This window comes from Pholcus phalangioides, unplaced genomic scaffold, assembly GCF_987345545.1.
Source record: "Pholcus phalangioides strain wild (caught in Gottingen) unplaced genomic scaffold, Ppha-v1.0 ptg000015l_1, whole genome shotgun sequence".
NCBI classification, from domain to species: Eukaryota; Metazoa; Arthropoda; class Arachnida; order Araneae; family Pholcidae; genus Pholcus; species Pholcus phalangioides.
The window spans coordinates 106,357,134-106,384,576 of NW_028301608.1; the positions used below are offsets into that span (position 1 = coordinate 106,357,134).

The 27,443-nt window shown below is 33.2% G+C and overlaps 1 protein-coding gene across 1 annotated transcript; it reads right to left on the reverse strand.

Annotated features, from left to right (window-relative positions):
- Positions 1–1,354: 1,354 nt before the first annotated feature.
- LOC149077293 (zinc finger Y-chromosomal protein 1-like) lies at positions 1,355–27,443 on the reverse strand. The gene is made up of 3 exons (XM_089242369.1): positions 24,492–27,443; positions 20,249–20,350; positions 1,355–1,925 (listed from the first exon to the last, which is right to left on the reverse strand). Exons 1-3 carry the CDS (start codon positions 24,742–24,744, stop codon positions 1,654–1,656), a joined length of 627 nt encoding a protein of 208 aa, XP_089098495.1. The 5' UTR covers positions 24,745–27,443; the 3' UTR covers positions 1,355–1,653.

A 27,443-nucleotide genomic window follows, 5' to 3' on the forward strand; every position in this document is an offset into this window, starting at 1 on the left:
GCAAAAAATGTCTTGCCTTTTGAAAATTTCTGATTAACTCACTAGAAATTTACAGAACTCTAAGAGAACAGTATCAATATCTTGTAAAATAATATCTACAATGCTCATAGATGTCAGGTTTTTAAACTTTGAGTCATGAGAACTATCAATGAGTATCATTTGAAGAAAATTCATACAATGATATCCAGACTTACAAATACACAGACATGGCTACAAGCAGAATGCTTAACGAGGTAAACTTCTCCCAATGGCCCAACCCTCCTCCGGAGGAGAAAGGAGACAAACATGCAGCTTTACATTATTCTTCCCTATTGTCTTTTTCTGATGCAATTCTTTTAGAGAAACATTTCGCTATAAGAACCCGATGAGAAAAGCCTTCAAGCTTTGTTCAAAATGTACCCAATTGAGATTTTTTTTTTAGCATGAGACGATGTAAATGTGAGGTATGTAAGTCGGGGTACTATTGTATTGCGAATTTGATGCATGCTCAAACTCAAATCAGTATATTGCAAATTTTTTAAGGTTACTTGAATAAGGTGCTTAAAGGGGCAGGTGACTGATATCACGAGTAAAATATCAAGCATTCAGAGTTTTGACATTTGATTATTGGCTGCAGTGAGCATCCATGATAAAGATGTTTGCATCATGACACAAGAATGGTATTTTGACCTTTGGTTTTTCAGTTCTTCCTATTTCCTATAATGTATAAAACTGATTAAGCAATTCCAAAATATAAGGGAAACACAAATAAAAAAAAAAAAATTATTAATTCACAATATTTATGTCTGTAAATAATAAAAGTTCTCTTTCAGTGACCAAGAGATTTATAATAGAGGTTTCAACTAAGTTGGTGAGATTTCAGGAGGTCTATGAGCTTGGATGAGGAAAACAATCAACTCATTATTTTTTAAACTATGATACACTGAATATTATTTTTGTAAAAGTCTGTGGCGTTTCATTTTTTGGCACAGGGAGAGCAACAGAACAAAAAGGGTCCCCAAAGCAGAATGCAGAAATTTGCACGCTGCTACTGCAGAACAATTTGGAAGAATTTTAATGAAAAATGTAGAAAACACACTATTATGGCAATTTTTACTGTAGAACATGTTCAGTCAGCCAAGGGCTTGTTGCAGAACAACAAAAAACATTCTGCTTTGAGGTGAAGGGTTATAAACTCCCTAATCTACATAATAGAAAAATTGTAAAATCATATATTGCATAACATCAAAAACTTACAAAAAACATAAAACACTTGTCCAGTATTATTTAACTCTTCTAAAAAAAGACATTTTGCTCAAAATAATAAAACACATGCAAATGGTAAGAAATAACTTTATTATTCATTTTTCTCCGATTGCAGTAACATAGCTGCACATAAACAAAATATTCATAACTTGATATTTCAACATCTTTTGAGACATATACAACATGTAAACTATCTGAAAACGTACAAGTTCACAACATTATTCCAACCATTATGGTTTTTCCTATAATATATACAAACATACTGGTATATTATGAGACACTGTGTACAGAACAGAAATATAACATAAAGTGGCTAATTTTTTTATAGACATAGAATATACATATATATAAATATAAATTGATAAACGTAGAAAATAAAAATTTAATGGAACTTCCCAGAAAGAAATTTCACAAGTGAGTCAATAGATGTGTTTTGAGAGTGAATTTTCTCCCAAAACATTTCCCACACACGGGACACTTATGAGGACGCTCGCCAGTGTGAACCTGTTCATGTCTGCGCATATCATTTTTGAAATGTGTAGAATATGAGCAAAAGCTACACAAATGCAGAGATCTTCTTCCACGGTGAGATGGATGGTGCTGAGAGTAAGAGGGCAACTGAGTATCAAATTCAGTACCTATGAAAATTAGAGATATTCTTAGTACATGAGGTACACTTTCTCAAAGCATTATTCCAACCATTATGGTTTCTCCTATAATATATGCAAACTCATACATAGGTATAGTATTAGAGGCAATCAATAACAGAAATGGCTACTGAGAAGGCAAATTTTAGGGTATAAACTTAAAATATACTTAGTCCGATGGGAAAAAAAAAGTTCATACAGGCAGAAAGTAAAAATTTTATTAAACTTCCTAGAAAGAATGTGCGTTCACATGTGCGTCAATAGATGTGTTTTGAGAGTTGATTTCCTTGCAAAACATTTTCCACACAGGGAACACTTATGAGGACGTTCTCCAGTGTGAACCAGTTCATGCCTGCGCATATCGGTTTTCAAGTATGTAGAATATGAACAAAAGCTACACAAGTGTAGCGATCTTCTTCTTTGGTAAGAATGATGGTGCTGAGAGTTAGAGTGCAACTGAGTATCAAATTCAATACCTATGAAAATTAGACACATTCTTCATACATAAAATGCTATTTATAAGGAATATATTTTCAGACAAACATATACATTCAACGTGGCATATACTGAACCTCAAAATATAATGTATGAAATTTTCTGGTTCTATTCATTAGGAAGTTCGTTTATTTTATTGCTTTTTCCACACCACAATAATTTTACACACAAGGGCTAATTAAACTGGGACCTGCAGTTTTTATTGTGAATATGAGAATGGCAGTGTTCAATATTTTTTGTCACGTATCTCGCTACAAGGTTGGTGCGCTAACCCTGCTGTGGCAGACTTTCTGCGGTACAATGTGTTCTGCAATCATGTTATTGCTGTTTCTGTTGTACTTCTGCATCAGGTGAGATTTTGACGAGGACGAATTGGGTACACGTCTGTGCATCCTTTGGTACTGTGGGCTTGTTGGCTTGGGTTACCACACCTCCAGTAGGATGACAAGAGTTTTAACACGAGAACTGCGGAGTGGGTCAATTTGACCCAAATCAAACTTTGTTTTAATTTATCTCGAAAACTTAAGCGCAGATGATGAAAAAATTTCATGACTTTTCATGATATCATATGAATATTAATTCACTAAAATTTTATTCTCTTCACATCTCGTGTTTCAAAGTTATAAGCACTTATATCTAGAACCGTGGTTTGGGTTATTTTGACCCTACATACTATTCTATAGGAAAAAGAGGGTGTGGAATTTTATTTGAAGTGGTTACCCTTTCTAAAAAATATTTCTAAATAAAGATATTGAAGAATAAAGGTCTTTCAAGGTCAATGCCAATTTATTGTCTGAGAAAATAATCTTTTTTTCAATGAAGGAATGGCAAGTAGAGAGCTAAGTATTCTTTTCTTTTCTAAACTTGAATACCTGGTATTCTGACTAGACCAAGAAAGGTTTTGGGACAGTAAAAACTTAAGTCTAGAAAAAACATGTAGCTGAAATTTCTGTAGACAAACTATGTCACAAATAACGAAATTCTGGCTTGCACCGAATATGTTTCAAACAGATTTCCAAACCTTGAGAAGAATCAGAGTACAATGAATCTCTCTCTTTCAGAGCATATAGTGATGCAACTGGTCAAGAAATTTGAGAACAAGGGCAGAAATGCCTCAACAGACACCTTTTTTCACTACACTGAAGCTGGCTCAAATTCTAAAAGATAAAAAATATGAACGTAGTAGGGAGGGTGAGACGAAATCGAAGAGCAATATTATCTGACGCAATGAAGATAGTGAAACTACACTTGCATGAAACATCGCTACAGAAAAAAAATGATGCCATAATGAAAATTTATCAAAGAAAAAAAGATAAAAATGTTTTATTACTCAGCACGCTTCATCTGACAGTCAATATCGGCAGTGGAAGTCCAAAAAAAGCTCCCAGAACACACAATTTCACACTACAATTCAACAAAGTTTGCTGTAGTTGTAGCCGATCAAATGGCCAGAAAATATTCAACGAATATTTGTTTTCTACAGCGTCGTAGATCTCATTATAAAAAAAAATCTGTATTTTGTATAGAGCAGTACAGAAGGCCAGAACTGTTTTTCAAATGCAGTTTCTCTAAAATCTTATTGAAGAGCTATGTTCATCATACGTGTTGCCCTTGTGCAAGGGGAAACGTTTGTGTACTCTTGATCATGTAACTGTTCATGAGCCATCAAAAATGAATAAATAAATAAATGGAGTCTGATGTCAGGTAACATCTGATGTCATGTGGAAACAAAACTGTTAATTTTTACATTGAATGTGCAACATCAACATGCAGTGAATGTGCAAGAATAATGAAAAAACATTTGCTTCAAACTGCTCATTATAAATTCCACTTATCAGTAAGAAATCAATACTTATTTGACAGAATCATATTATAGACTTTCTCATACTTAATTTGACACGCTTATTTTACATTTTTGTCATATTATGGGATTACTGAAAAAGTTTTTGTACTGAGCAATATAAATAATGTATACTAAATTTTATTTTTGCTGAATAACATAATTTTCTAGCTAATTTTGAAGCCCATTTTATATTCCTAATCAAACATAGTTTTCCGTTAGGGGCCGTCCGTTCAAGTACTACGTCATCATCGATGGGGGGGGGGGGGTTCCGATTTGCTGACTTTTGATGACAAAGGGGGAGGGCGGTTAGGATAATGCTTACTTCATCAACCACCCTTTATGAAAATATGAGCTAGGACTTAGGGAGGCAGAGCTGATGACAAAATTTTGCTGATGGAGGGAGGGGGGGGGGGGTGTCAAAAATGGCTAAAAATTTGCTTACGTAATACTTGAACGGCCCCACACCTTCTATTAATTCCATGCCATGAAGCATTTTGTGTGATGCATGTTTTGTAAGATGTATAATTAAGCTTTCTAAAAAATGACCAAAGAATACCTATATAAATTATATCATACCATAATTTTCTGCATACAAAGCATGGGATCACCTTAAAAAGAATTTGAATTTCATAAAGCATATTGAATCCTAGAATACTAACTAAAATAAAAATGGATAAAATCTGGCATGCTAACTGCCCAAATTTCTACGTCTCAGAAACATAGACGTTTAGGCAGTTAGAGTTAGTATTCTCTGGTTAAACAGCTGCATATCTCATCAGCAGCGTTTATATTCAGAGGTTGGAATAAAAATAAATACATAGTAGATTCTTGTTAATTGGGCTCTTCTGACAAGGGGGGGGGGGGGGTCAGCGTTTTGATGACTTTTGCTGACGGGGGGGGGGGGGGGCTTAAAAAATGACTAAAAATTTTTCTTACTTAATACTTGAACGGCCCCTTATGAATACACAATTAAACAACATTGAATGAAAGTAGGGAAAACCCAGGAAACAGAGAATTTCCTGTTTTTGATTTGAAACACTGTTTCTTCACAGTTTAGGTCAATTTGACTCAGTCAGCAGTTCTAGTGTTAACAGAAAAGATTTGTGTACTTCAACATACAAAAAGTGGCAAGGCTTGACAATGAAAATAATAATAATAATAAAAATTAAGGCACAAGCTGAATTTCTAAAGAGCCCATAATTTATTTTTTCAGGAAAAAAAATCCAATCTTTCTAGAATTTATTGAACTTTTCCCCTTTCCATGACACAGACATAAATTCTGAACATTTTGGTGTTTAAGTGTTTAATAATCATCACACTTAGAAAATTTTAGGGGCCAATACCAATTTTTTAGTTGCCCTTGCGACCTAGTGTCTGGAATTTGTCAAGCCCAGTATACTAGAACTCGCAAATAAAAGCATCAGATGGGATTCACAGATTCATTTGTTAAATCAGGGCTGCAGTGATTATAAATATACATATATGGACCCCAAAAGTATTTGTAAAAAGCACAGGAGTACATCAAATCAAAGTAAACATTTTTATGCTGTAAATATGAAAATTCATTGTGAAAACAGTTCAGTAGTTTTAGTTGGCAGAGTCTCAACTCATGGAACTCCAGTTTTGAACTCCAAAAAAATTATGGCATTAAATTTAATTTAAAAAAAAAATAAAATTTTTGCGATATTGTGAGACTGCAAAAACAATGTATAAATGTATATATACCTTCTTAACTCTAACAAAATGTTAACTATTATCTCTCTCATGGCAATAATATATTGATTCAAAGACCAAAATCATGAATACAACCAGCACTTTAATGCTTCAAGAAATGAATACAGAATTGCACTTAGTGAGTTACAATGTTACAAGATTCATTGAAAGACTGGTTATTTGTGGAGATGAAGATTACAAGGAAGAAAATTCATCACTGCCCCCAAGGGGACTGGAACCCCGGTCTCTCGCTTGCCAGACGAGTGCTCTACCATCTAAGCTATGGCAGCAGTTCGAGTTCCAGGGGAGGGGGGAGGCAGTGATGAATTTTCTTCCTTGTAATCTTCATCTCCACAAATAACCGTCTTTCAATGAATCTTGTATTGACAAGTGGAGAGGACATTTCTATATGCAGTTACAATGTTGTTTGTAGGTGTGATGATATGAAGTCGAATAAAATAGTGATTTTTAATTTTCATACACAGTAGAGTAAGGCTTGACAAACTGAGGGAAAAATATACATATTAGGTAACAGCTAAATTTTATAGAAGCCAAACATTTTCTTTTGTGAAAATTTTGCTGAGACTTGGTGACCGATTTCCAACGTTTGGAGAAATGCTGACATAAATTTAAAAAATTTTGTGACTGTTGGATTCTTAATTAGTAATCACATAGGCATGATGCCAATTTCTCACTCATCATGATGACCAGGCATAAGATGGTCAGATGTTGCGGAAAACCAGGAGAGCCTTGGTTTTTTGCTAAAAAATGCAGTCTTGAAAGCACTTTTGTTTTTCAATATTTAGTTGGCAGAAATGTTTTGTTCTAAAATTTCAGATTACACACATTTTTCAGCTTCAATTTTGGAGGACTGTCATTAACACAGCCGAAAGTTTGAATGGAAATCTTATGTTAAGCAGCGTAATGGTACAGAATAGGCCAACTTGGTACCATAACTCAGGGTCACCCTTATGAGATGCTGGGCTCAAAACATGCAAAAATAATGATTTTTTGATAATTTGTTATATAATTCAGCATACTTTTAATATTTTAATAGCTTTGGAGTAGCCCCCCCCCTCCTCTTTATCGCACAAAATTATTTTTAAATTGATATTTTCTATTATGCTTTGCCCTAACTCGAACACATACACATATTCACAATATGGTGTCTTCTGATTTGTCTCAACAATATAATGCATCTCTTTATGCCCATGAAAAGTAATTGCATAATATTTCATTTGTATTGTAAGTTTGCAATACAACACCCACAACTGAACAAATCATACCAATACCTCCTATAGGTTAGGTATTATTTACATTGGGTGCTGCGAGGTCCAGGCTTTATCACTAATAGGTAATTTTAACTACTGCTGTGCTATTCGTCATTGTGATGCTCTTTGAGAAATATATTTTTCAAGGTCTCCCAGTTTCTTTCACGAAATTAACATTGTCCCAGTTTTTTCAGTCGCATGATCTGACCACCCCAACGAGGCACCTAGGGTTTGTCAAGCCCTACAGTAGAGAAGTGGTGCCCTTCTTTTAAAAATAGGGGAATGATCCTACATTAGATACAGGTAAATATGGAAGGTTCTGAAACCAATCAGTGTAAGTCAATAAACATTACAAATGAGATTAAAGGATCTTTTTTAAGAAGCTTTTCATTCCGAGATCGGTATAAGTGGTGCTGCTGTCACCATATAAAGACAGTGACTTGAATGATTTGGCAACTGAAAGTTTCACCATTGAAGAGGCAATTCCAATATGAAAGTCATTTTCAGAAAATTGACTTACGCTGATTGGCTTATGAGTTTTCCTCATATCAGTTTGGTTTTAGAAAGGTTGAAATCAAGATTTTTGAAAATAAATTTAACACTAAATTGTTTCTACAAAAAAAAAGGTAACACCTTACTTAATCTTACAAAATTAGTTCACAAAGAGGCATTTAGCCACTCATCTCTTGCGTACACTATTTTGGCAAGCATTTATCTTTCAATATGTGATATGCACAAGTAAAAAAATATAATAGTTGTTTTAAATAAGAGAGGTTTCACTACATATTACTAATGTTGAAGCCTGAAAGAACAATCATTTGTAAAAATTTTTGTTAAAAAGCAATTTATGTATAATCGTTATTGTAATCTGAGTGAAGCATTTCATGTCTTTTCAGAGTATCGCTTCTGCTGAAGAATTTGCCACACAATGAACACTTGAATGAACGTTTCCCACTGTGTGTCAGCTCATGCCTGTTAACATTGTGCTTAAAGTATGATGAATAGCTGCAATATCGACAGTTGTTGAGTGTATTATCAGGGTTAAAATCCAATTTTGACTTCTCACAACTTATCTCATGGCTATAGTTAGATTCAATATCTGAAAAAATAAAATAAAGAGATTGAAGATCTACAAAATGGTCAATCGATAAATCATAAAAAAGAGAATGGTAAAAATATAGCAATAAAAAAAAACAATAAATCAAAAACAAATGAATTTTCTATCTTGATTTCAGTAGGTTTTATTTCCAACATTTTTAGAAATACAAAGTTCCCATTAGCTGCTGCAAATGACTAATACTGAATCCTCAAGGATAAATTCCTGATGTGTAATTGGAAAAACTGCCAAATAATCAGTTATAGAAAGTATAAAATTTGAAACAAAGACTTTAAACATAAAAAAAAACCAAAATGGAAAAAACATAACAAAGAGCAAAATATTATCATCTCTTTAGAAAATTCTTAGGATGGAAATCGGTAAAAGTGAACTATTTGACATGAAAAAATGCATATTTTTTGCATAAAACAAACTTAAATGTAAAATAAAAATATTTGATTTTTTTCAGCAAAAACTTGTTTATAAATCTTCACTTACAGAGAAACACGCGTAGATTTCAGTAAATGAACTTATTATATTATTAAAATATTTTCACATAAAGAGAGTTCAATTGAAGTGGCAACAAAATCAGAGGGGCTGATAGCAGGCATAAAGCAAAATGTCATGGAAAATGGTATCACAAACCAGGTTGAGTCTGTGAAAAACCATGAGTACATATATAGGGTCTGATGTCAAGTGGGTATAACAAAAATGAAAATACAAAATTAATTAATTAATTGGCATGTTTACAACACAGCTTGTGGTATAGAAAGGGGCTCCCACTAACAAAAATAGAAAAATTGGAACAGTAAAAAAAAATAGTTATAGAACTTATGATAAGAAAACCCTCAAAATTTTTAAAAAAAATTGAAAAAAAAAAACAACAAAAAACACAATATTTCGGTATCCTATATGATTGACTCACGCCAAAGCAAAATGAAAGAAATGCTTGGAAACAAAAATCATTTTTGGTCAAAACAGTGTACTAAAACACATAGGCAATTCTTTTCTGTCTTTCCTCACAATATATATTAAAAATTTTTCGTGGAGTCTGTCAGCTCTAGAGAGAGATAGGTGGCTTTTTCTTAGCCCGAGATATCAAGGAAACAGTTATATTCTGTATATTATGCTGAGGTGAACTCGAAAAGAAAAGTCATCAGTGGCGGAGACGTGATGACTTTTCTTTCCGAGTTCACCTCAGCATGATATCCGGAAAATAATCGTTTCCTCTGTCATCTCTCTTCGCCAATACACAGTGAATTATGAACACGTGCAATTTTTTTAAGAATGACACTTCTCGCTCTCTTGAGACCACTTCCAGAAGCACAGTGCAAAATGAGTAAATTACAAGGTCCACTGTAAATAAGTCAAAGCCAATCAGGTGGTTTAAGTACATTATATTTTTTAAGGGATTTGCTTACATTTTACTGTTCAATGAAGGTGTAATCGTTTTTGACAAATGAAGCATTTCAATTTCTAAGCTCTTTGCTGAGCTTTGTAAAGATTGTTTATATCTCTCTCTCTGTATGATCTAAAAACACAGAAGATAATTGAATGCTACTAAAGAGCATGAGTCACAAAACTTAGAATAGGCCTATGTATTCAATCATTTTGTTATACAAATTGTTGTTTCACCTGTACACAAAATGTGCACCATAATTTTGAATGATGACTGTTAGTTCTTGTCCAAGACCATGAAGTACACTGCTCAAAACAATTAGGGGAGCAAGCAAAAAAGTGAAGAAAACCGTGCGAGACAGCCACGTATTGGCATACAATGGATAGTACACGCGTATCAATGCGCAATACAGAAAAAAGACGTAAAAAAATTTGGAATTAAGCTTTAATTCTTTGAAAATATGGAAAAAACATGAAAAGATGATTTAGGGCAACAATTTGGTTACATGTAAACGATAAAAAAAAAGTACTGTTTAGACATGATGCATGAGTTTTAATAGGGCGTGTGATCTCCTCGAACAGCTAAGACTGCTGCACACCTGTTTGCCATGGATGCGATGAGGTTATCGATCAGACTTTGGGGAATACTGTTCCACTCCTCAAGAAGTGTAATCTGCAAGTCTCGGACAGTAACAGGCGGCCTTGGTCGCGCAGCAATGCGTCGTCCGAGCATGTCCCAAACATGCTCGATTGGATTCAGGTCAGGAGAGCACGCTTGACATTCCATACGCTGTATTGTTTCAGCTTCAAGCATGTTCTCCACCAGACGAGCTCTATGCGGTCGGGCATTATCATCCTGGAAAACAAAGGAATCTCCAATGGCTCCAGCGTAAGGGATGACATGAGGTCGCAGTATCTCGTCTGCATACCTTCGGGCCGTCAAAGTGCCATTCCGAATGATATGCAGGTCCGTACGTCCGCCTATGCTGATTCCACCTCATACCATCCAACCAGCTCGTCTGTATTGTGACCTTTCATGAACGAATGCGGGGTTATTTCGAGTGCCTCTGTCCCTCCATACCAGAACACGTCAGGTGTCACACTCCAGACTAAATCGGGACTCGTCTGTAAACAGCACTTGGCTCCAATCATGTTGCTCCCAATCTCGATGTTCAGCAGCCCATCTTCTTCGGGCCGCACGGTGTCGTGGGGCCAACGGAATGCAGACCATTGGCCTACGTGCATAGAGCCCTCCCTCATGAAGCCGATTACGTACTGTTTGGCTGGACAACCTTCGTCCTGTTGCCAAGAGCAACCGTCTTTGCAGCTGCGTAGCATTCTCTGTTCTGTTTCGACGGGCTGTTAACCGTATATACCGGTCATCAGTTGCTGTAGTGGCGCATGGCCGACCTTGCCCTGGTCGACGTCTAACATTTCCTGTTTCTTGGAATCGATTCCACAGCCTTGCAACAACACTTCTGGCGACTCCAACAGCGTCCGTGACACTACGTTGTGTTTGCCCGGATTTCAGTCTGCCTATAACACGCCATGCCATGGATTCCGGTAAATCACGTTGTTGAGACATCCTCAAGTCACCTTGTCTCAAAAACTACTTGCTGAACCCTCAAAATAAGCAAATGAAAAATTAATAAACCAAATGGTCCACATACACCCCCCCCCCAAATAACCGGAAAAACAATACAATTTCTGCTTTGGCAGAATCATTAATTACAATCTACAACATTTGTAATATTTGGCAATATACCAATGATCCCTCCTCAATTAAAACCAATCACACAAATTTTGTTGATAGAATTTGGTAGAAAAAGTAGGATAAAAACTAGAAAGTAAGACAAAACCTAGATAGTTGGACATTTTACCACAAGTGGGAGCCCTCTCTGCAAGTGTTCCAACATTTCCAATAGTTTTCTTTTACCTACATAGATCTGTTTCTTCTGTGTCTGAGAAAGCAATATGACTCAGACACACCGATAATGAATTTAATAATTTTTTTGGGCGAAGGAGTATTTACACCTGTGCAAGCTCAGAGGGAATATTGCAAGTGTTGTTCAAAGTTGTGCAATGATGATTACAGTCACAAGTATTTCTCATGATTCTCATTGACTAACCATGGTTTGTGATAGCATTTCCACGACAATTCTTGTCCCTTTTGATGCCTCAGATCACTCCTCTGAATATGTTGCATCAGAAACAGAACACTCTGTATAGGAATGATTGCATTGCATTTTACACTAAGGCTGGTTTTACACTGGACTGATACTACATCGACCTGATCTCTGTGATATCAATATAGCCCCGTTCCCATAGAAAATAGAAAAAACGGGTTTAAAACCTGCTTCAAGAATTTCCAATGACTGTTCTCCATTTCTTTCCCTATGAAGGAGAAAAGTAATGAAGCACGTTCTCAAACTCCCAATGCTACCACAATATTTGCACATGTGAAAAGGGTTTATGGGTTGCTTAAAAAGCCCGAAACTCAGGTTTTTGATTAATTCTTGTGAATGTTGTGATTGTATCACTTATTGTATCGGTCCAGTGTAAATCCAGATTTTTGTTCATTCAAAAAAAAATCCATCTTCAATCCTTTCATATGGACACATAATAGATGACGTTCAAGACGAAATTTCCTAGCAAAGCCCTTCCCGCATTCAGAGCACTGGTATGGACGTTCCCCAGTATGAACGGCCTCATGTCTTATTATGTAGCTCTTATACTTTGAAGAATATGAACAGTATTGGCATCTGTAAATTCTCATTGTTGAATCACCCAGATACAGAACATTCTGAAGATGATTAATACCTACAAATACAACAACAAAATTTAAGTATCAGTAAACATGCAAACTATTTTGTGTACTCATAAAGCATACAGATGAACCAGAAATATAACAATATAGAAAATGTAATAACAAAAATATAGAAAAAAAAAAAGAAAAGCTATTCATTCACAATTTACATCAGTAAATAATAAACATTCTCTGTTAATGATCAAGATGTAAAGAGATAAGTTGGAAATTTTTAACCAGGGTTACGGACCCCTTGGCGAGATTTCAGGAGGTCCATGAGCTGGATGAGGAAAACAATCAATTCATTAAAGAAAATACTTTTTTCTGGATATTATGCCAAGGTGAACTCTGAAAGAAAAGTCTACTGATCCCCGTCGAGAAACCTGGTCCTTTTGCAATCTTAGCAAGTGCTCTATCCATATACATCACAGAACACATGACCATTCCTTCCTGAATTACCATCTTTACAGATTGCAAGAGGACAGAGTTTGAGTCTCCAGCAGAAACTACTAGACTTGTCTTTCTGAGTTCACCTCAGCATAATAATAATCAGAAAAAGTCTTTCCTTCATACATTGGGCTGAGAAAAATCAAGAATCATCTCAATCAACTAGTTGAATCAGAAAAAAAACAATACAGTAGACTCTTGGTAATCCAGCACGTATCAGATCAGGTATGTCAGATTACCGGAAAAGTTGGGGGGGGGGGGGGGAGAGATCACTGGAAGGTCTTAAAAAAACTAATGTTTTCAAATTATTTAAACCACTATACGCCAGATTTTTATTAACAAAACGTCATATATAGCCAAAAATGAACTGAACTTTGTATATGAAGTTATATTGTACATTATGTAAATTTACTGAAATTTGAGTTTGTATAATGAAAAAAAATTCAATTATGTACCTGATAACTGCATTATTTCCATTTGAGCAAAGAAAATGGGGTTGCACTGGAATGGGGGGGGGGGGGACGTATTCCTAGGCAAGGCCAACCAATTTTTCAACTTTTTTAAGCTTTTTAATAATCTCATTATTTCCAACGAGAGTTAATGTTTGTTTCTATTTCAACTGCAACAACATTGCAGACGCAAGAGAAACAACAGATGTAAATAAGACTATCACAGATGAATGAGCCTGAGAATCAAATTGAAGAAAAGACTGAACTGTTATGACCCAATGGGTGAGTTACAATATCAAATAATTTGTTTTTTTGTAAGCAGCAGATGCATGCAGACATGTGGTGACATTTTCCATTTCTCCACATCTACAAGGAGAAAAAAACTACCCTCATAGATAAGATAGTTACGGGAGACATATAGTATATAGTCTCTTGAGGCCACACACACATAGCACATGCAGTTTTTTTTTTCATTTCTCTTCCTGTTTTTTTCTTGTCCACACATTTTTGGACCAGGCACATGTTCTTTATGTAAAAAAAGTTGTCCGGCGAAAGAATAAAAGAGCCAGCAAGAAAACCCTGGATTACTGGACGGGCCGGATTAACGCATGGTTGGATTATTGAGAGTCTACTGTAATATAGAAAATGTAATAAAAAAATATGTACAAACACAAATAAGAAAAGTGATTCACAATTTACATTGGTATATCATAAAAATTATCTTTTAATAGCTAAGTTGTAAAGGATCTACATCACAGGTTTTCAACCAGGGATCACAGACCCCTTGGAAGATTTCAGGAGATCTCTGAGCTTGGATGAGGAAAGCAATCAACTCATTGTTTTTAAATTGTGATGCACTGAATATGATTTTGTAAAAGTGTCTGATGAAACTTTGCCACAGGAGGTAGGGGGAGGGGTTAGAACATATGAGGTTAAGAACTCATGTGAAAAAAGGAAAGATTGTAAAATACATTGTACCATATTTAAAACTTACAAAAACATGAAATAATCACACTGTATACTTCTAATTTTTTTCTTCAAAAAATCAGAAAATAAGAAAACATATCACGAACACACACAAATAATTTTTTATTCATTTCTCTGGCCATGACTATAACCGCACATAAATAAAATATCCATAACTTGCATTTTACAGCTTCAAATAAATTTAAATGGCATTAACTAGAAATTACATTTAAGATGGCAAATTTTTGTATACACTTAGAATAATTATAGGCATTAAAATAAATAAATAATAAAAGCTATTAGTACAAAATAGAACTTTAATGGAACTTCCCAGAAAGAATTTTCACAAGTGGGTCAATTGATGTGTTTTGAGAGTGAATTTCCTTGCAAAACTTTTTCCACACACGGAACACTTATGAGGACGCTCTCCAGTGTGAACCAATTCATGCCTGCACATATCGGTTTTCAAGCATGTAGAATACGAACAAAAGCTACACAAGTACAGAGGTTTTCTTCCACGTTGAAATTGGTGCCGCTCAGAGTTGGAGAGGAACTCAGTATCAACTTCAATGCCTATGAAAATTAGACATTTTTAATATAGAAAATGTTACTTATAATAAATTTATTTGCAAATTAACATATACACTTTGAACCTGGCTTATAATGAACTGCCAAATATAATGAATGAAATTTTCTGGTTCCTTCCACTAGGATGTTCGTTTGTCTTTATAGCACCATAATTATTTTCTGTACACGAGGGCTAATTAGATCGAGACCTGCAGTTTTTATTGTATTTTATATTCTTAGACATTATTTTTTCATATACCTTCCCACAGGTTTGTGCTAACCCTTCACATATGATAGAATACGGCTTGAAAAAAGTAAGAACTAAAACTCGGGGGAATGCCTATCTATGCACAGAGAAATGCTGATAAATTCCAAAAACATTATGTTATTGTCAGACTAAATTTTATTATTCACACTTGGAAAATTTTATACAATAAAATTTGAATTGCCAAAAATAATTCCCCGAGCCTGGGAATTTGTCAAGTCTTGCAGCTGAAACCTTTCTTATCTGAAAAAAAAGAATGAAATCACTTTGGATACAGGTCAGTACATATCAGTGTGTACTGTTAACAAAAAGTAAAGTTAAAATAATGCTTATCAAAGCTAATTTTAAAACCAAGCTGTTTATACAAATCCTACACATGTGTGTTCGACTAATTCGAATAAATCTTACAAAAATAAAATGTAAATTGACATATATTCGGCCCTTTATCTCACATGCACAATCTCAGAAAACATCTTTGAATGTGAAAAATAATTATTGTTGTTCTAAATTAGAGAGTTGTTTCACTGTATACAATATGGCCTGGAAGGGCAATCATTCATAAAATTTTTGTTATAATAAATTTGTTGTTGTAATCTGAGTGAAGTATTTCATGTCTTTTCAGACTATCGCTTCTGCTGAAGAATTTCTCACATAATGAACACTTGTATGAACGTTTCCCAATGCATGCCTGTGAAAATTATGCTAGAAGTATGATGAATAACTGCAATATTGACAGTTACTGAGTGTATTATCAGAGTTAAACTCCAACTTTGCTTTGTCACAGTTTATCTCATGGCCATGGTTAAATAATATAATATCTGAAAAAATATAATAAAAAGATTGAAGATGACATACAAAATGGTAAATCAATAAACATAAGAGCCAATTGTAAAAAAATGTAACAATCAAAAAATATAGTTGAACAAAAAAAATTTTTTTTCTCTGCATTGATTTCACAATATACAGGTTTTATTTCCAATAACTTCTAAAATACAATGTTCTCATTAGCCATTGGAAATTATCAATATCAAATCCTCAATGGTAAATTTCCAATGAATAATAGTGAAAACTATCAAATAATCAGTTATAGACAATACAAGTTTTGAAATATAAACTGTATATATAATAAAAAATAATAACAAAGAGCAAAACATCATCTCTCTTAAAAAATTTCTAGAATAAAAATATGTTGCCAATATGACCGAAATATTTGACATGGAAAATGCATGTACTTCATGCCTTAATTATGATTTTAAAACAAAAATGTTTAATTTCTTCAGCTACAAAAAACAAACTTGCTTATAAATCTTTACTTAAAAAGAAAAATGGCAAATTAAATAAACAAACTCTGATATACAGAGTGTTCGATTGAAGTGGGGACAAACTTTAAGAGGAGGGTGGTAGCAAGTATCAAGAGAAATAAAAATTGTCATGGAACATGGTTTACACAACCATGTTTACTCAGTGAAAATAATAAAAAATACTTAAGCAGGGTCTGATGTCAAATGGGGATAACAAAAAAAGTACAAAAGACATTAATTAACTGGCACGTTTTAACACAGGTCACGGTATAGAAAAGGGAATGCAGGAAATTGTTACACATGTCCAACGTTCTATTTTTCTTTTACCTGTACAGACCCGTTTCTTCTGTATATAAGAAGCTGATATGATACACACACGCATCAATACTGTATTTAGTGACTTTTGGCAAAGGAATATTTTTACCTGTCCCAGCTTAAAGGGAGCATTGCAGGTGCTATTCAAAGTTGCGACTGAAGTTGTCATTGCTCAGCTTATTGCACAAGCATTTTCCATTTTTTATTGCACAAGTTTTTTTCACTGACTATAGTTTGTGATGGCATTTCTATGACAATTTTTGTTTCATTTGATGCCTTAAATCACACTTCTGAATTTATTGCAGCTTCAACAGAACACCCTATATAGGAATGACTGCATCAAATTATATATACAGTAAGACAGCTTCAAAAAAAAAAAATCATTTCATATGAACACATAATCGATGACTGTCAAGACAAAATTTTCTAGCAAAGCGCTTTCCACATTCAGAGCACTGATATGCACGTTCCCCAGTGTGAATGACTTCGTGCCTTTTCATGTAGCTCTTATACTTTGAAGAATATGAACAGTGTTGGCATCTGTAAATTCTCACTGTTGAATCACTCAGATACAGAACATTCTGGTGATGATTAATACCTACAAATGCAACAATGAAACTTAAAGTATCTGTAAAGATGCAAAATAATTGAAATATTTTGTATACTCATAAAACATACAATTAGAAAAACAATGTTTCAAAAATTTTTCACATTTATCAAGTAAGGTGCAACATACATAAATAATATTCAAAAACTATGAACAAATTTATTATTCTTGGAAACAACTTTGAAACAATGGTTTGAAGACTGAGCAAAAACTGGAATGGAGATGAGAAATGCTATTCATTTTAAAGAAAATACATAACCCAGTCCAACTTCTTCCACTCAAATTTTCAATATGTTGAAGTAACTGTAATCATCTGAATGGTGTATTTTCTAAAGACTGTACTTGCCTTATCAGATTGTTATAGATGATTAATTAACAGCTTGCACACCAAATAGGAAGGGAAAAAAAACAAATTTCATTCAAATAGCATTAGTGCCAACATCTTACAAGATAATTTTCAAGTATAATTGCTTTAAGTTTTGCTAACTAATTGCTACACTATTTTGCAAGAATTTAGATTTTTTTGCATGCAGTTGCTGAATTGTAAAAAAAAATATTAAATAACAGATAAATTATAACACAAAAATTATATAAAAAAGTACTCCATTTGAAAACTTCATCGAATGTGATGCATCTAAAAATATCAAGATTAAATTTCAGAAAACGAATCATGAAAAGTGTGGCTACACTCAAAAATTTCATCAAATATGAAATGCAAAAAAATTCAACTTTCTGAAATCATTTTCTGTATTATTTCACATACAAATATCAAAATATGTTAGACACTTTGTTTATGCTTCATGGGCTAATTTAGTTGGAAAAAACACATGAAATATGCACAAAAATATTGTTGGCCAGCCAAGGTAATGAATTTTTTCCAATTTAAAAACAAATTTATTTGTTTCAAAGAAAAGAATACAAGATAAATTAAAACAATGAACATAGTTGGTCAAGAAAATGCCCGCAGAGATGACATTAAAAATACAATATATCAAATACAGTAGGGAATCAATTATCCATGCTAATAATAGCAATGCCTACCTGGAATACAACACAAACGCGGCCCAATAACGTAGATTAAGATTTAAGTTCTATTCACACACACATCAGTGACAGCCTATTCAGAGAGATCTGTTTCATCTTAGTTCGAAAAACATTCTTTTCCCCTTTATTATGAAAGAATAAATAATCTATTACCTGATATAATCACAGAAGGGAAAACAATGAAAATGACAAAAAAAGGGGGAAGTACAAAATTCCTCATACATTTAGACACAAACAATGGGGTATTCATAGGATAAATGTAACGTCTGTCACATTGATCGGGAGGATTTCACTTCACTTGGGTGTCTGAATATTCACTCCTGGCTGCTCAGCAGAAAGGTATGACTGTTCAAGTCAATCTGACCATGATGTTTGAACAGACATTTTTCTGCTGAGCAACCATGAGTGAAGATTTGGCTACCAACCCAGTGGGATGCCCCGATAAGCACACACACGTGTTAGTGATTACTTTATCTTCTGAAGGCTGTACTCATTGTTTGTTTTCAAAACAGAAGGAATTTTGTAATTTTTACTTTATTTGTTTTTGTCTTTGTTTTGTTGTTTTCCTTCTGTGATTACTTCTACTAGCCTATTCATTCAAACTTGTTAGGGGAATTTCAGAATCTGATCCTAGTGTGTTTCAAATGCATCATGCGAAGTAGGTCATTTTGACAAAAAAGTAGGACAAGTGGGAGCCTCGATGAGTTGTGCAGGAAGCGGGGTTCTGATAATTGAGGCGCTACTGTACACATTACCAAACACAAGCCACAAATACACAATGAAACAAAATACATAAACAAGAGTGAATTTTTTGAGGGAAATACATAACATAAGAGTGGAAAAACTATAGGATAACGGAACTTTCCTTCAGCTCCTGAACATTAAAATGAGTTTCAACACCTTCAATACAAGAAATATTAAATACAGCTCTCTTACATGCCAAGTATTTTATAGAAATGTATTCTTTGGTGACTCCTGAAAAGTGCCTAGATCAGTAATTCTCACTCTCAGAGCTATCTGGCCCTGACATCAGTCAAACTGGGATATAAGTAATTCATAATTTTTTCATTAGCTGCATGAATGACTACTTTACCACACACCAACTCCAGTCATATATCACCTAATGGCAATTTCCAACTAGTGGGGTTGGGTGGGAAATAAAGGAGACATTTATCGGTGGTCCCGCCCCAGGCCTGATAGGTAAAGAACTTTTTTTTATGTTCTTTTGGCTGGATTCGAACCCATGGACCTCGATGGCAACCTTCATAGTGAAAGACGGACATCATAACACTGCACCACTCGGGCGACTGTATGAATGACTGGGCCTTTCACTCATAAACAGAAATAAACCAGGCAATAGGCTTCCGAAGATTGAGAACCACTGTTCTCCAGATTACACAAAAAATCAAAATCATTTTGTGTGGTAATTGAAACGGTCTGACAACACATAATTACAATAAGTGCATTTCACCATTATACTGTTTCATTTATGAAAATGCTGTAAAGTGGTCACAGTACTGTGCTGAAACACATAATAAAATTCTAATTCATACAAATATGGAAGCAAATTGAAAACAAAAATTTAACACAATTTATATAATGAACACAAAATGCATAAATATCTAAAGGCATTGCAAGCCATTTACAGTTACTTTGAGATGTGCAAAAACTGATGTCTTAGTAAGTTATCATTGCGGTTGAAAGTTTTCCCACAAGTTAGGCATTTGTATGGACATTGACCAGAGTGAGTGCGTTCATGCCGCAAAATATCACTTCTTTTCTTCGCAGTATAGGAACAAAATCCGCATTTGTACATCACTGTACGTTGGAAATTGTCAACTCTCGAGAAAACATCACCTAGCTCCTCATAGAAACCTAAAAAAAAATACTTTATTTCTAATAAAAACAATCAACATTGTAATCAACTTTTCAATATGCACAAATATATAATTTCAATATAAGACATAATCATACACAAATAGCAATTAACATTCTGATGATTTATTTTCAGTTATAGATAGCTTTTCCATTTTTAACCTTTCCGCCAGCCAGCTCTTCGGACAGCTCGTGTTTTCATCAGTGATGATTCTCAATATCATCAGATAAAATCCAGTTTTTCTAACCAATTCATACAGTATTCATTAATTTTTCGCAGAGTTATGCAATCATAACAAATCTGCACAATCAGAACATCTTTATGTGAGAGTATATATATGCATGGCCTTAGCATATTTATGTTGTCAGAGTTATCGATGTTGCATATTTTGAAGTAAAAGATAGTAAATGCTTGAATTTTTCATGTTGTGTAAATATCAGGTTATAGGTCCTCTTGTGCTCTGCATAGACACATGGGAGACCAGCCAACTAGGAATGCTGTAACTTCAAGACGAATTCTCACTCACATTTGAAAATAATATATAATAAAAACTAGTAATAAATAAGTCAATCCTCTGAGAAAGAAGAGATAATTATTATAATTATGTTCATTTGAGTAAAGTTAGAGTTATTCTAGTTCAGTTCATAAATCTTCAGTTCATTAGTTCATTCATAGGTTACACACCCTAGTGAAATTCCTTCAGTTTAGCACAACTATTTTGCCTTTGTTTCCTGCACGGGGAATATCTGAATTTCTCATTGTTCATGAAAGCTACATATACAGCTGTTATTGAAAAATCTCATTCTTGTACAGAGCAATTTCTCAGGATTTCAGATAGAAGTAAAAGTGTTCATTTTTTCTAAAGAACGAAAGAAAAGAATTAAATAATGTACAGTCTAACTTCTAAAGTTTTCATTGTTAAATTAACATTAATTTCTAGAAATCAGAGTTCAAGTGCATTTGCACCTTAATATATGAAAAATGTAATATATTCAAATTTTTTAGTAATGTATGTAATAAATTGTAATAAATACTACAAATTTTTAATCTGTAAAATTACCTTTTATTCTAAAACAAGCATCTGTCTCAATTGGAATCGGACCACAGTCCACTGCTTCAAATTAATTAAAAAGTACAGTCAATGCTTGTTATAACAATACAACCCCACGCTATAGCGACTATTCCATTATAATGACTGGTAGGATAAGTCGTGTTTTCACAGAACTATCATGTATATTTTATTTTTTATATACAACCCCCCCTTCCCCAATGTTAGTTTCCAACGGGACAAATAGGGTCGTTATATCGAGTATTGACTGCATTATGCTTACAAAGCACACAATAAAATCTACTGAATGAAAACATTTTTTTAAATGCTTTACCATCTTCGCTTTCTTTGGGATCAAGAACTATACATACATATACTTTTTGTGTCTCTTAACTACAGTTCTGGTTTAAAAAAGGTTTTGAACAGTTTTGCAGTTACTTGAATTAAACCGTCGAGGAAAGACAAATTAGACCATCTTTTTGCCCCAGAGAACAAAGCGTTATGGCAGTCTTCTAATACTGAGCCAATAATCAGTAGAAGCTTTTAAAATTTTAATAAAAAAATATTATAAAAATATATGAGTGGATACATTATTTACTACCATTGAATCATTAAAATTTTATGAAAACGATCAAATCAAGATTTTTACCAAAGACCCAAGGACTGAAATAATTTCAAAAAACAATTTCGTAATTCTTCCAAGGAACACACAACAAGTAAATAGTCATACATCCCTTTATTTACTTTTTCACTATTGTTTTCATACACATTAACATAAACCTCTCCAAGATATTTACAAGAAAAGTTGTCAGACATTTTCATGAAATTTAAGAGAGCACAATGTCCCATTGCATTTTTCATAATAATAAATTCATTATATATTGATAAAACTTTGTTAAAAGAATTCATTTTTTACAATAAAGAAATGTGGAAACAAAATTTCTTTTTGTGCAGAAGTTTTCTTCGAATCACAAACATTTATGAGACCTTGATAAGAAGTGAAGTTCATTTAGTGAATCCTGCATATTGTGCATTAAGTGCATAAAGGATAGTTTGAATTCAATTATGGGTCATTTTTTGCTTCGATGGATTATTGAGACGTCAACTTTTTTTCCTGATTTAACTTGTTTTTAAAACTATTTCTTCTGTACAAAACTTTTGAACAAAAATCTAGTAAGTCAAAAAAGTGCAATTGTAACTGAATTATCAGTGATGACAACCATACTATGGACAGTGGATATATTCTCCATCCCTTTTATTTTTTCCAATTTTTAGTTTAGATTTCTCCATTTCTTTCATCATTGTTTTTGCTTTGATTGACATAAATAGTTATGTATTGGAACACATCACTCATTATGCCGGAAACATGAATTAGGTTAAAAAAAACAAGAACTTGAGAAATGGTATTTGAATGCTGCTTCATTCCTTATATACGTAGATTATTTATCTATGAAGATCATTTTCCTAAAATGTTTTGTAACATGTTTCAATGAGATACACATTCATGTTTCTGGCAGAACTTAGCAAAATAAAGGACCAAACCAGCTGATACAAAAAGAAGTGAAAATTTGTACATTGGCAATTTGTCGGTTGTGGCCATGAATTTGTATTGGTATAAGGAACAAAAGTCATCTGATAATTAACAAATCTGTCTGATCAGTAGATCAATTACTCTACTATAACCCATACATAAACTGTAAACATACTTTGCTCCAGAGAATTTTTCATGAAAGCTATCATCTACCAATATATCAATGCAAACAAAATCAGGATCTCTTTCCCCCCAATATGACCAATCTTATGCGAAATTTGTTTTTCCTAAAATAACAAATTAAAAAATATTGTTAAGCTTTTTTTTCCTCCCTAAATCCCAAAAAATGATTTTTTTAGATTTGTTTTGCCTCCTTTTAAACTGAAAATTCAATTACCTTTTTTCAAATAAGACCAATCGAACAGAAAACATTATGGGATAATAACATTTTGTAAAATATATTGAAATTCAAATTGTAGCAATTGATTAGTGCATAAACTTCACACTAAGTGAAAAAAAACACCAAAAAAAAAAAAACAACCAACATTGACTATATATCAGGACTAAACAAATCCAAGATACCAAGTTCACATGGCAAAGCAATGATAATAAATAATTGGAATCAATACTGTGTGTGGGACTACTAAATCAAAGTCTGAGGACAACACAATTGTTTTGGAAATTACACATTAGTGTGACCATCAACATCGAAAAGTATCATCAAGCAAGTCTTGGGAAAATTCTTGAAAAAAAAAATTTTTTTTTTGGACGGGATGGTTTTTTTTAGAAAAATATGCTCGAGTCTACACTATTTTCTAAAATTTTTCAAGCCCTGCAACATACATAAACAGATAATCATATAAGTAGTTTGTTTGCTATGCCATCTCCCGAGTGGTAATGCAATACTAATAATTTATCTTTATTTTGAAGAAAATAACCTAATTTCTTCAACAATAAACAGATAATCACAATTTTATAATGCCTTTGCATAATAATATCTTTGAAGTATTAAAAGATAAATTTGACTGAAACATATTTTAATATTAAAAGATATCAAAACACAGAAGTAAAATTAAAATGTAGACTGTAGTTTATCGAAAAAAAATTGTTTTGCACCCCCCCCCCCCCTGAAAAACCATCCACATACTTAAATATAAAAAAAATAATATGCATGAGATTTATCAAGCAAATAAAAAGAAAGATGACACTGAAAACAACTCATTATACAAAAGTCATTAGCAACTAAGATTGCAACGTCTGTTAAAATCCATATATCATGTTTTTACGCTGAACAACCCCTGAATAACTTCCATAAAGTTATGATCAATGGGGCCCCAAAAGTCATTATCATATACAGCACAATGAATACGCAAAAGTAACATATATATTTTTTTCAATTGAACATGCATAACTGATACAAGATTGACGAAAACTAAAAAGAAATGTGGTATATAACAAAACTATATGTAATTTTAAAAAATAACTTTTAACGGTAATTTAAAGCATCAGATCTCATCCTGAGAGACAAACTATTTTACAACACTTTAGCAGTAATTCTAACACAAAAAAGTATCCTTGTTCAAATGAGTAAGAGCATGCCTTTTCAGCGACTGTTTTGTAACAAATGACTTTCCGCACTGAGCGCACGAATGAGGTCTCGTTCCAGTATGAACCATTTCATGTCTTGTAACATCTGTTTTATTGTTTGAAGAGTATGAGCAAAATTGGCAACTATGACGTCTGATCTTCAAAGGCTCTATCATTTGTGATTTTCCGCTATGCTCTTCGGCAAAAAAATCATCTATAAAAAGCATACATATTCAGGAAATGATATTCAAAAACAAAAATTTCATTCAAGGGTTGCACTGAAATGTATGAACAGAAAAAAAGGAAATAACATTTGTTTTTACAGGAATAGGATCACAATAATTGGGTGAAGACCAATTTAATAAGGGATAAAAAGAAACAACAACACATCTTACTGGCTCAGCCCAGGGCATAATTAATATCAGCAATACCCACAGTCTATGATAGCAAACACTCTCCCCAACCTCACTATTCAGCTTGAAACATACTAGCAACAAATAAATTTTCAAAGCGAAAATAAATCAAATAATAAAAAAAAATTCATATAAACCTAAATCATATAAAAAACCTAAAATAAAAATAATTTTAAAACAATCATGATTTTTTTACTGAACATTCAATCAACTTTACATTGGTAGAATGATAATTTTTTTTCAATCAAAATATTCAATGAACCATATTTTATTTCATTTCTGTCTTCCATGTATGTAATGGTAAACATGATAAATATGTTATTATGCATACTTATCGATTGTCTTGGTAAGTTTGATAAATTTATCACTTTTACCATTCAATATATGCATAATACCCAAGTGTCATTGGTAAATTTAATAAATACTTGAAATTTATTGCCTTTATCTGTGATTATGCATAACATCCTAGTATAAATGGTGAATTTGATAAATATGAAAAAATTCAAAATGAATCTAGTATGTGTGATGTAGTCGGACCCCAATATAATGATAAATTTTATGATTGTACCACAATAAAATTATACATGTATGAATTATCATATATAGTACATCATATAACAGGATTTATCACATTTACCAACAATGCAACGCTTTGGTATGGTACTATGCATCCTCGCCAGTAAACATTATTTCAGGGATATTTATCCACCTCACCAAAATGATTAGTGAGTATGCATAATAACTGATTATTATGCACAATAACAGATTTATCACATTTACTGTAAAATATACATAACTTATGCACACATACAAGGGTGTATCAAAATATTCTGAAATTAGTTCTAAAGTGTGATAACAATAGCAGCACAAAGTATCCTGTGTTCCAAAAGTAAGGAATAAGGAATAAATAGACACTGTATCTCAGTTGCTGTCATTGTGTAAAGATCAGTAAATACTCACACAAGTGTTTGGATCACATAGGTAAGTATTCACATACTCCTATTTGTTAGATTATTATGCAATTAATATTGCAATATATGTGATACACCTACACACAATAACTTATTAAATAACTGAGCAGGTCCTTTACTTTCACATATAAAACAGAATTAAGGACTGAATTAAAACTTAATTCAGCTCGGGCCTCCTGAATCTGAAACTCAAACTTTTTAGCATACCAGCTAATGCATACAAGGGAAATATAGTAATACAGTGAAATTCCTAATTGGCAATTTTCAAGAGACCAGAGAAAATTACTGCTGAAGAGTTTGTTTACGGATGAAATTAAACTTGATACAACATTATCATTACAGAGAATTTTGTGAACTAAAAGCCATATGATACAGTGGAACCTCCCATACCGGACGCTTTAACTTACATCAACAGGAATCAATGGAGTATCATCCATTAACGTACACTCATTTTAGCAGACAAAAATTTCTGCACCATGGGTGCCCATAATCGAGAGGGGTCGACTGTATACAAGATTAATATTATGTAATTTAGTGCAAGTTTCAGTGTACAAAGGATGTTTTATCACTGATTTCGTTAAGTACAGATGCATAGTATCAAATTAAGGTGAAAGGTTTGAGGCAAGAAAAATTATAAATTATATTTACACCTATTTTGTTTGGAATCATTGAAACTTTTCTAAAAATAATTAAAACTTTGAAACACATCACTGTTGTCTTTCCAATATAAGTGGTTATAGTTTATATTCAAAAGGATATGCTGAACACACGTGCATGTCCATGTTTTATACAACAAAAATCTTTAAACCCGCGGCTTGGATCTGGAACCTGGTTTTGAATAGCAGCAAGGAAATAATTCACTCATATGGGATCAATTCTGAACTATAGGTCCTGGACAGAGTTTTTGAAACGACAGTGCTGTGAAGAAATAATCCACACAGATATTTTGCTATGTCCTTCACTTGATCTTCTGTTAGCTGTCTGGAATAATTTATTTTGTCACACTTTGATTGTTTCCTGCACTGTAATTAATAATTTGAGCACGCTAATGACACAACTGGCACGTGAAATTTGTAAAGAATATCTTGAGAATTATACATGAATGGAAGAACTCTGCCCCAGCCTTATCCTGTTACCAAGATTCTCTTTTAACCTGGCTTCATGGCATAAGAACAGATACAAAACCAACCTCACATATTATATATCTGAATCACTCATTGCCCCAGCAGAAAGCTCGCATATGATACATTTTTTTTTTTGAAACCATCAGATAACTTGATAATATACATTAGAAGCTCTTATTATTGACATGGACGCGAAGATGTCTATTCAAAGCAAACTTTCGTGCAAACCTTTTATTGCAATGCGTGCATTTGTGAGGTCGTTCCCCAGTATGAATCAATTCATGATTAGCAACATCATTTTTTCTACACGAATTATATGTGCAGAATTTACAAAAGTGTCTTATTGGTAGCTTGGATGGCTTTAATGTTTGTCCATGCCATGTTTGGGAAAATAGAGATAAACTTTCATGAATCTCAA

Bases quoted from the DNA above. Each gene is read 5' to 3' on its own strand.
- LOC149077293 (XM_089242369.1), bottom strand. From the start codon at position 24,744: ATGCTTTTTATAGATGATTTTTTTGCCGAAGAGCATAGCGGAAAATCA. The intron at 20,351-24,491 runs GTTAGAATTACT...ATTTTTTTTTAG, and splicing joins GAACAAGGATACTTTTTTGT to GTTTCTATGAGGAGCTAGGT. The intron at 1,926-20,248 runs GTGATATTTTGC...TAATGCTTTGAG, and splicing joins CTATACTGCGAAGAAAAGAA to AAAGTGTACCTCATGTACTA.